Here is a 10809-nt window from a genome sequence, read left to right on the forward strand (position 1 = left end):
AGCTTTGCCATTGTGTTGTTGTCTGAAAGACCCCTCAGCTTCCCTTTGTTGAGTGGACGGTGAGTGTCTGTGCAGAGGCTCGATGCACGGCTGAGTGGGAGGATGCACACAGGAAGCACTCGGGACAGTGACACACCAACCGTAATCAGCTTCATTAAGTCTCTCCACACAAACACGTTTGAGGGAATTTAGAAAGAAATAGCCATGTGATTTTGGATTTCACACTAGTGTGTGTGTGCTGGATTCCCTCATCTGTGAAGGTGTTTTCAAATTTGTTTCAGTTATAGAGCCCTTTTTTCAAATGCAGACTCAAGCAGAACCTCCTGGTGTATAACGTGGATTGAATCTGGAGCTATGCTGGTTGAAGCAGGGTGGGGCCTGAAGCCCTCCACCTGCCCAGCCTCTCCCCACCCACCTACCCTTTGGTCCTACTGAGGAACTGTAGGGCTCTCAGGAACTCAGTTTAAAAGTCACATAATGGGCTAGCTCTCATATCCCTCCAACTACTAGAAAGTGCTTGATTCTACCATTCAAAACTTGAACCATCTGTGGGGGCAGCAACCCAATCTGCCTTGTTCATGTACAGCCGTAGTTCTAGGGCAGTGGCCAGTATGTATTAGGCACTCAATGAGTTATGTGTCAAGTGATGAATGACTAAGAGGTAGGTCCAGTCAGATTTGGAAGACTTACTATGAGGAATGATGGATGTTACTAGAAGGCATGGAGTGGGTTCCAGGCCCCGTTCTAAGAGCTGTACACATATGAAGTCCTTGAATCCTCTTGGCAGTCCTAGGAGGTAGGTCCTGTTGTCACTCTCTGGCAGATACGTTACAGAGAGATGAATTAGCATACCCACAGCTACACAGCTGGGAAGTGGCAGAGCTGGGGCAGGAATCCAGGCAGTCTGCCCCCAGAGACCTTAAACTTCACCATGACATTAGATTTGCTCTACTTGGTGGTAGGCCCCATTTTACAAGCTTCACACATGTTCCCTCTTTGCCTTCTGTGGCCATACAGGATGTGGCAGACTGGGACTTCCAACTCAGGTCTGTGATACCAAAGCCTGTGCTCTAAAGGACAAGCATGTGAAATAATAATAGGGATTTGTTTAAATATTTTTAAATAAGCAAATTTTAAGGTCTGTTAGAGGATCAGGAATATAGAAACTGGATCCCGTCTCCCTGTTATGTGAAGCCTGTTGTGATTGCCCAGAATCATTGTCAGTGCCTGTTGAGCCGTCAGTGAAGGTTTACGCAGAGCCCTGAGTTTCACAGTAAAGCAATGCTGTGGTTCTTAGCGCTGGGTGGTGCGAGGATGGGATATGTGGTTAAGGAGGACGTTGAAGACATCAGAATAGTCCCACTGTTTTATTCTTGTGACTGTTCCAGTGAAATGTTGGGACTGGGACATATCTTGCCATTTACACTAGTCCCTCGGTCCTTCCAAAGCTTATTTAAACTGGACCCTTCAGTTTTCGCCAACAACACCCACACGCCATGGGAGCAGCTCCAGCAGAGGCTGCAATGGGAGGGTGTTCTCTTTCTCGGAACCCTGTGTGTCACTGCTGACATGAGGGATCAGTATACTCAGATTAAGCTATCTGGGGTTGTCTTTGGATGACTTAAAGAAGGGCTAATTAAATCTCAGCCTAGAACGCCTTATATAACTCTTTTTTTTTTTTATAGACAGGGTCTCACTCTGTTGCCTAGGTTGAGTACAGTGTCATGATCATAGCTCACTGCAGCCTTAAACTCCTGAGCTCAAGTGATCCTCTTGCTTCAGCCTCCTGAGTAGTTGAGACTATAGGCACACGTCACCACACCAAGCTAATTTTTAATTTTTTATAGAGACAGGGTCTGACTATGTTGCCCAGGCTGATCTCAAACTCCTGAAGTCATTTTTCTGCCTTGGCCTCCCAAAGTGCTGGGATTATAGGCCACCATACCCAGCCTCTATGTAACCCTTAAACTCATTAGTGCATCTTGTTATACAGAGTGCCTTGCTGTGACTGGTTTTGCCTTCTGCCTCTCTTTTCACATGACAGCTTGTCTTTGTCACTGAATCATGTCACATTCTTCTGTGAGAGGTATTTGACTTATAAGGATAGCTGCAGGTCTTCTTGGTCATGGGAGCAAAGACTGCTCATTTATCTCCAAAGTGACAACTTACATACTTAGTAATTTTAAATTGTAAACAGCAGTAGTACATGATTGAGGGCAAAGGTCAAAGCAATATAAACATCTGGATACATTAGATTCCTTCCTACACAGTGGTTTCCAAGAATTTAAATTTAGAACAAATGTTAGATTTGTCCTATAGTACAAAGAGGTCCAGCTATCTTTAGAGGATTGTTTACTGCTTAATCACTTTGCTGACAATGGCCATGGATGAAAAATGTCCTTACATAGCATTGGGATAACCAGGGCTTCGTGATTCTGCTTAAAAGGTTGTCTGTCTGTTTTTTCTTGTCCATAATCCCACAACCCGGAGGCAACCACTTTGTGTGTGTGTAAGGGTATTTGTAGAAGTTGGTATAAATTGGGTCAGGTGTGTACATTTAGGGAGTTGGGGGGATTTAAGGCTACATATCCTGGGACTTTGTGTGGAATGTGCACATGTGTGTATTGAGGGTGTATATTCATCAGTAGGAGTTGAGTTTTGGAAGTGAGGGTGTGTGTGTATATATGCATTTGATGGTGTGGTGGAGTTTGTGCATGTGTTTGAAATATAATTCACACTTCATAAAGCTCACCATTTTAAAGTATATAATTCAGTGGTTTTAGTATATTCACAAGGTTGAGCAACTATTACTATGTAATTTCTAAACATTTTCATCACCCCAAAAAGAAACCCATGTTAACAGTAGTGACACTTCATTCTTCTCCAACTCTTGTCCCTAGCCCCTGGCAACTTTTGTCTCTGTGGATTTTCTTATTTGGACATTTTGTATAAGTGGAATCATATAATATGTTTATCCTTTTGTGTCTGGCTTTTTTTAGTCAACATGTTTTCAAGATTATTTATATTGTAGCATGTATCAGCACTTCATTTTATGGATGAATAATATTCCTTTGAATGGATATACCACATTTTATTTCTCTCTTCATAAGTTGATGGAAATTTAAGTTTTTAGCTATTATGAATAGTGCTGCTGTGAACATTCCTGTACAAGTTTTTGTGTGAACGTATTTTTTCAGAGATACCTGCTTTTAAGATTTTGGTTTTATCCTTCTGGTATTTTCGTTGTGAATATATATATATGTTTTTACATATAAATATCTGTGTGTTTGCAAGTGTGGAATCATAGTACACACATTGTTTTGTAGCATGCTTCCCCCCGCTTGGCAGTATATCTGTGGAGGTTTGTGTCAAGTTTTTTTGTTATTTTAACCCATTGACCTCTGTGTAGAGTAACTTCAATAATCCAGGTCTTCTTTACTCTGTAGGTCCCTATCACGGTTAAGTCCATCATCATTCAATCTCTAAATAAAACGCTTACCCGACTGGAAAACACTATAATATTGCAGCCAGCGCTCATCAACGCTGGGCCTGTTAGACTCTGCAGTAATGTCGTTCTTGAGGTAGGTGTCCAGTTTGGCTTTGACAGTCTGTTTGTGGCAGACTTGAGCTGGATGTCCTGCAGGGAAACTAGATACCCTCCAAAGGGAGCTGTGGTCAATCCTATGGTTGCTTTGCTTGGCCCAGCATCCTGCTTGCCTTTACGCTGTCTCCTCACAGGATGCTTCTTTACTTGTCTCCACAAACCTAGTGAGTTGCAAAAGTACATCAAAATTTTGTTGTTTTTGGCCAGGCACAGTGGCTCACACCTATAATTCCAGCACTTTGAGAGGCTCAGGTGGGGGAGGATCATTTGAGGCCAGGAGTTCAAGACCAACCTGGGCAACATAGTGAGACTGTCTCTACAAAATAATAATAATGAAAAATAACCAGACATGATGGTGCATGCCTGTAGTCCCAGGTACTTGGGAGTCTCAGGGAGGAGGATCACTTGAGCCCAGGAGTTCAAGGCTGCAGTGAGCTTTGATGACACCACTGCACTCCAGCCTGGGTGACAGAGTAAGAACCTATCTCTAAAAAACAAAAAGATTTCTTCTTGCTGCTGTTTTTGTTAGATAGGCTAATTACATTCTGCTTGAACCAGCAGATGTGGAACTTAGGTATTGGGCACAGAGAGGCTCTGATGACACTCTCCATTGAGGGTGATGTTGAGGGAATACCTCTCATGATCTGACTGGATGACAGAGAAAAGTTTCAACAAATGGAGAAATGGGAGATGATTTGCTGCCTGTGTATGTTTTATTTGAGTTGTTAATAAAGCTACCGAGATGTAATAGAAACAGGTATATTTGGAGTATCATTTTGTTTTTAGGTAAAGTACAGTCTCACGTATACAGATGCAGGTGAAGTTACAGAAGCTGATCTCTCTTTCCTTCTGGGGACAGTTAGCAGTGTAGTGGTTCCACTGCAGCAAAAGTTTGAGATTCATTTTATTCAGGTAAGTTTGATCAAATTTGTGTAAAGTAAGTTTTTAATTGCCGAGTAATACCTTCTTAGTGAAAAAAAAACTCAATTTGGAAGTCTTATCACATCTAACAATTTCTAGTGAACAAAGGGCTTGCGGGTAGCATGTGGAGTTTGTAATAAAACCAGGCAAAGTCCTTGTATCCTTTTCCATTTGGGAATAAGATTCCCTTCAGCGGCAGCTTATTCTTTACAGTATGATGTACTCCCACACTCAGCAGATATAGTTATGAGTAGGGGGAGAAATTTTTCTATTGGTTGGTAATTCCAGATTTTATTATGAAAAGCATTTCATTTTCTGCCTGCCATCTCCTTATTAAAATGAGAATCATCTGTGGGCATTTCTGTATTGTCTTTCAGCAAAACACAAAGCCACTTCCTCTCAGTGGAAACCCTGGTTATGTTGTGGGGCTCCCATTAGTTGCTGGCGTCCAGCCTCAGAAGGGATATCCTTTTTCGTGCTGTAGAGAAGTTTGATTTCCCTGTCCATGTGCATGGGCCACACTTCTTGTCGCTCAGGGTCCCCCGGCCTGCTTATGGGGAGGAGAGACCAGTGCTGGCCAGAGCTTCCTCTCAGGCAGGGGGTGGGCTGCGTGGAGACTGGCTGTAGGGGGCAAAGCAGCATGTCCTAAAAAAATGGCAGTGTTTTAAAATGAAAATCTAAGACAGAAAAGTTGACATCTATATGTATTTAATTTCACATTTAAACAGAGACTCCTAAACAAATTTAGTGATTTTGAAAATTTAAAATTAATTTTGAAGGGCCAGTTTCTTAGGGTTTTTCTTCTGAGGATCTACTAATCAAGGAAATTAGTTATAAGTATTTTTTGCCCTCTCCTGGGAAATAAATGTCAAAATCTCTGAGGTCCAGAGAAGGTGTATTTGGGTCTTACTCATGGCACACAAGTGACACGATCTTCTTACCTGAGAATCAGCACTGGTCAATTGTCCCTTAACTGTGTGTGAATATCTGGAATTATTCAGACCACAAATAGATATGGACAATTTACTATTCTTCGTAGCACAACTGAACAAGACTGCTTAGCGATTGAGGGGATCCGGACCCCAGTATTATTTGGTTACAATATGCAATCTGGTTGTAAACTAAGGTAAGAGTAGCTTGTTTCTATTTGAATTTGTGTTGATCAGAAAACAAAGCATTCCCACTTATCCCCATTTTAATCAAACCTCTGCATCAGCTGATGAGTGCTTACAAAAGCTATGTAGTTTATTATCATTATTTATGAACAGTAGCAAAACCATTACAGTCATTTTTCTTATCAACTATGGCAGTGTAAAAGTCTCAAGGCTTTTTATGTTTCGTTTTTAAGGTTGCATAACCTTTGAGTTAATAGCAAAAATTTCCTCTGAAAGTATATTTCTGAATTTTAATATACACAGTACAATAAAACCAGTGTGGGGAAGCTTGAATGTTTTTATCTTTTTATTTTCAAATATGCACATAACACAAAAATTTCAAGTAGCTCTGCATGTTTTGTTATAAAAACAGCAGTTCTTGGCCAGGCGCAGTGGCTCACGCCTATAATCCTAGCACTCTGGGAGGCCGAGGCAGGCGGATTGCTTGAGGTCAGGAGTTCGAAACCAACCTGAGCAAGAGTGAGACCCCGTCTCTACTATAAATAGAAACAAATTAATTGGCCAACTAATATATATAGAAAAAATGAGCCGAGCATGGTGGCCCATGCCTGTAGTCCCAGCTACTCGGGAGGCTGAGGCAGAAGGATTACTTGAGCCCAGGAGTTTGAGGTTGCTGTGAGCTAAGCAGACGCCATGGCACTCACTCTAGCCTGGGCAACAAAGTGAGACTCTGTCTCAATAAAAACAACAACAAAAAAACAGTTCTTATCCTACTTTGCCCCACTCCAGCCGCCACCACTTTCAACTCTTGTAGCTGGTTTTTTTTGGAAATCTACTCCCATATCTTTAGATAACTTGTATGTAATGCTACTTCTTGATTTTTTTGGTTTTATGAATTTTATATTGAGTTCCCACCATGGAAGATGACGATTTGGCTCTTTGCCCTTCATTCTCCTCCCCGCGTGCACACCTCCCACATCTCCCCAGGGTGGTTACAACATGACTTTGATTAGATCCACATTCACCCTTTACAGTGTTAGTGCTGATCTCTTTAGACCAGCGTTTCTCAAAGGAGGTTCCGTGGAACACATTTCCACATGATGTCAGAGGGGTAGATCTATAGTCCAATATGTTTGGGAAACACCAAATTAAAGTGAAAACCATGATTCCTTCTTATGGGAATTCTCAGAGCCTTTAATGTGCAAATATGCTTCAGGAAGGACATTAGGACATGGAGATGCAAAGTTTCCCCAACTTTTTGGCCATGGAACCCCTCTTGTACAGAGAGCTTCAGTGGAATACAGTTTGGGAAACATTGTTTTAGACTCGTCCTCCTGGCCAAGATTTCACAAACTTAGACTTTCTGGTTTGTTTGTTTGTTTTCCTGAGACAGGTTTTGCTTTATCAACCCAGGCTTGAGTGCAGTAACATCGTCATAACTCACTGCAGCCTCAAACTCCTGGGTTCATGGGATCCTCCTGCTTTGGCCTCTGTAGTAGTTGAGACTATCTATGGGCAGGCAGGCAGCACCACACTTGGCTAATTTGTCTGCTTTTTGTAGAGGCAGGGGTCTCACTATGTTGCTCAGGCTAGTCTTGAACTCTTGGCCTCAAGTAATCCTTCTGCTCCCAAAGTGCTGGGCTTACTAGTGTGAGCCAGTGTGCCTAGCCTACAGACACTTTAGTTTCTGTCAAATAATCCCCATTTTGGAGTGATAAAATAATAAAACTGGAAAAGCATGCATGTGGAGGCCTTTAAAAACTGCTGGTAGAGGAACAACAGACTTGCTCAGTTGACCTCTTTTTCTCTCTCAAAGACTGACCAAAGCTCTCCCATGCTGGCTCATGGCGCAGAAGGTGGAGAGCCTGCTGAAGGGCCAGGGCTTCCCAGATCACGTGGCCCCTTTCGGAAACTCCCGGGCCCAGGATGCGCTGGACTGGGTGCCCATCCACTTCATCACCCAGTCATACAACGTGAAGGTAAGGGGAATAGGTGAAGGCTACGTACTAGCAGTCTCTCCCTCTTCCAGGTCGGGGACACAGGCAGCCGGGGAAGCCACCTGTTCAGGAAGTAGGGTGGCTCTGGGTGGGAGCTTGGGCTTTGTTATCAGAGTCTCCTGAATTTTGAATACTGATTTTGCCCCTTGACAGCTATGTTGCCTTTGGCCAGCAATTCTATGGGTTTGAGCATGTTTCCTCATCTGAGAAATGGGAACGAAAGTCATGGGGTGGTGGACTGCATGGGGTGGTGGACAGCGATAAATGAGGTGACATTCTTCTGGCCCTTGGTGTGATGCTACTGACCACCACCCTATGATCACTACTGTGATTATTGGTGTTCCCTGAGTACCCCCTGGCATCTCATGATACGATAGACAATTGTGAGGCCTGACTCAAAGACCGAGACTTCTCCCCTCTGTGGTTCCCTGGTCTGTGAAGGCAGCCCACACACGAGAGTTCTCAGAGCTCCCCAAAGAGTTTAATGGAAATTGACATCCTACAAATAGGTTCCTGGTCACATGTGATTCCTCCGCCCACCTTTTCCTTTTGTCTTAGCAGTCAGAGTGTGGGCTGGTCCCATCACCGGAGGCGTGCTCTCCGTCTTATTCTCTAATTGCCCGGCTTTTTCTTGTCACAGTTTCTTCAGGCCTCTCATTATCTTCTCAGCGTATTTATAGCCTGGCATAGTGACTAAGGACTGGCTCACCAGCTCCGAGCCTGCCCTCCCCACCGAGTCCCTGGACCACTCGGTCCCTGCTGCTTCACTGTGGAGTCTTGGCTCAGCTCTGCCGCCCCAGTGAATCAGGCACATTTCTTCCGGCTTCTCGGTGATGGGCGAAGACATCCAATGATTACTCCCCCTCGGAAGGGAAGGCACAGGGAGGAAGGAGAGCAGCCGTGTGCACGGAGCACTGCCAGGGTCTGTGCTGCTCCAGGGCACTCACGGGGCCTGCAGCGGGTTTTGTACCAACTCTGCAGGAAACCCAGGTAGCAGCAGGCGTGAGAGCATCTGCTGAGCTCAGCTTACACCAGCTGCATGGTGCGTCTTCTAACAATAGGATATCTGCAAGGATTGTTCAGCCTGCAAGGTTTTAAAAAGGCAGTTCCAAACTGAGGAATTCGTCAGTGCCTTTTTGGCAGGCACCAAATGTAGCAGGCCTCTAAGCTTTTCATGGCCTGAAAAGATGTATTTAAAAACTTGTTATGGATAAATGGTAAACATACACATAAGTAAAATAGTACCATGGAGTCCCCATCTACCCCCACCTGCAGCTTCAATACACTTACCACCTGAAGAGACTGCTTACCCGCTTCCCTGCTTTCCCCTGGGGGCTGGCCAAAGAAAGGTCCCAGGGCAAAGGCTTAGACCCAGCTCCTGGACTTGGGTGGCTCAGTTGTGGCACTAATGTTCTCAATGCAGGTGAAGAGGGGTTAATATTTTTGACTACATACACTGCTTGGATACCCAAATATATCTTAATTGCCAACTGATGAAATTAGATAAGTGAAAATAAAGCACTCAAATTTCCTCAGTGTACTTTAATGTAATATGCAATTAGGTTTCATTTCTGTGTATTAATAATTACATTCTCTCTCCCACCAGTTTCTCTCCCGAAGTCTGAGATGGATGTAAACAGGTAGATGAAGGTAGAGCAGTTAAAGCCCTGAAGGCTCCACAGTGGGGTGCTGGCATCACGCCACAATCCCAGGTGATGCTGGCCTTTTTAGAAATAGGAGATGGAAAAATTATGCTTTAGGTGTTAAAATACTTTTAGAACATTTAGTACTTTAAAATATGTGTTTTCTCTAAGCTGTTTTTATCTGAACTTCTACAGTCTATTCATTCTCTTGTTCAGAACATTTTGTAATATGTGAAACATTTTATAATTAAAACTCTGAACAGCAGATTAGGTTTGACTTGAGGTTGTATAATATTCAAATTGATTAATGGCATTTTATTTTGCAGGATTCTTGCCAGCTGCCAGTGGCTTTGGTTGTAGAAGTGAAATGGACTAAATACGGCTCCTTACTGAATCCACAGGCCAGAGTAGTGAACGTGACTGCACATCTGATTTCATCCTCCTTCCCCGAGGTGGGCCCAACTTTGGCTTAAAGCTTCAGGTTAAGACAGAAATCCAGACAAAACTCAATAGAGAACAAAACACCTCCACTGATGGTGGTTCTGTTCACATTAGCATTCTGGTTTAGATGTGATCTTTAAAATGCTCATGAAATTTGAGTTATGACTGATATGGATGTGTTAATCAGGACGACCAGGGGAAAACTTTCATCTAAGTCAACAGCCAATTAGTGCTCTGCTACCAATCAGATTCGTGAACTAACAGTGAAAAATGTCTCATCTTTGTGATCCTGTTACTACACTGGACAGTGGGGCTTACATGTTTGGCTTTTTATTACAGCCTGATGCGGGAAATGAAAAGATAATTCTTATTTCCACGGCAGTTACTTTTGTGGATGTGTCTGCACCTGCAGAGGCAGGCTTCCGCGCCCTGCCAACCATCAACGCCAGGCTGCCCTTTAACTTCTTCTTCCCGTTTGTTTGATGTAAGTTGTTATTTAAGCAAACTGCACCCCACCTCTAGGGTCCTCACCTTTAGAATAGTGTGGTGTGGGGCCAGAAGTCCGTCAGAGACATCGCATTTTATTATACCCTTGAGGTTGCCTCCAGTCCAACATACTGCCCCTCTCTACTCACTTCCCTCCTCTTTCCTTTTGGAAATGTAATTCTATGTGGTTTTAATGTAGAGTGGGGAAACATCTGGTCTTAGTCCTTTCTAGTACTCTCAAGACGTACATCACGTACAGAAATCAAATTGTCTTTGGGGGGAATGGTAAAGAGAATAGACCTTGAAGTGGCATAGGCGTGGAAGATCTAGTTTATTCACCCTCGGCTTTGAGTTATTTTTAAAAGATTCATTGTTTTTAGTTCGGGTTCTTTTTCCTTTTCAGGTCTTGTTGAAATGAGTATAAAAATAGCAAAATATTGTATCAAATCATGTGAGTACAAAGCCTCACGAGGGGATCATCCCCCAAATATCACGTTAATTACAGTGCAGTCTTGGGTCTAATTGCCGTTTCTGTACCAGGCATGGAGCTAGCTCTCCAACTGGCAGGCTGGTATAGGATGCCACAGAGGAAAGAATACAGT

General features: G+C 43.3%; 1 protein-coding gene across 2 annotated transcripts in view; it reads left to right on the top strand.

The window, feature by feature from the left end:
• Positions 1–10809, top strand: part of TCTN1 (tectonic family member 1) — a 29517-nt gene that overhangs the window by 17556 nt on the left and 1152 nt on the right. The window contains exons 8-14 of one of the 2 annotated variants that reach the window (XM_075996552.1): positions 3447–3581; positions 4391–4516; positions 4903–4988; positions 5511–5651; positions 7457–7619; positions 9607–9732; positions 10061–10205. In XM_075996552.1, coding sequence (XP_075852667.1) covers positions 3447–3581; positions 4391–4516; positions 4903–4988; positions 5511–5651; positions 7457–7619; positions 9607–9732; positions 10061–10204 — 921 coding nt within the window. In that variant the 3' untranslated portion in view covers position 10205. The remainder of the gene's footprint in view (positions 1–3446; positions 3582–4390; positions 4517–4902; positions 4989–5510; positions 5652–7456; positions 7620–9606; positions 9733–10060; positions 10206–10809) is intronic. The other variant, XM_075996553.1, reaches the window with a different exon arrangement.

Source organism: Microcebus murinus, chromosome 22 (assembly GCF_040939455.1).
Source record: "Microcebus murinus isolate Inina chromosome 22, M.murinus_Inina_mat1.0, whole genome shotgun sequence".
NCBI lineage: Eukaryota > Metazoa > Chordata > Mammalia > Primates > Cheirogaleidae > Microcebus > Microcebus murinus.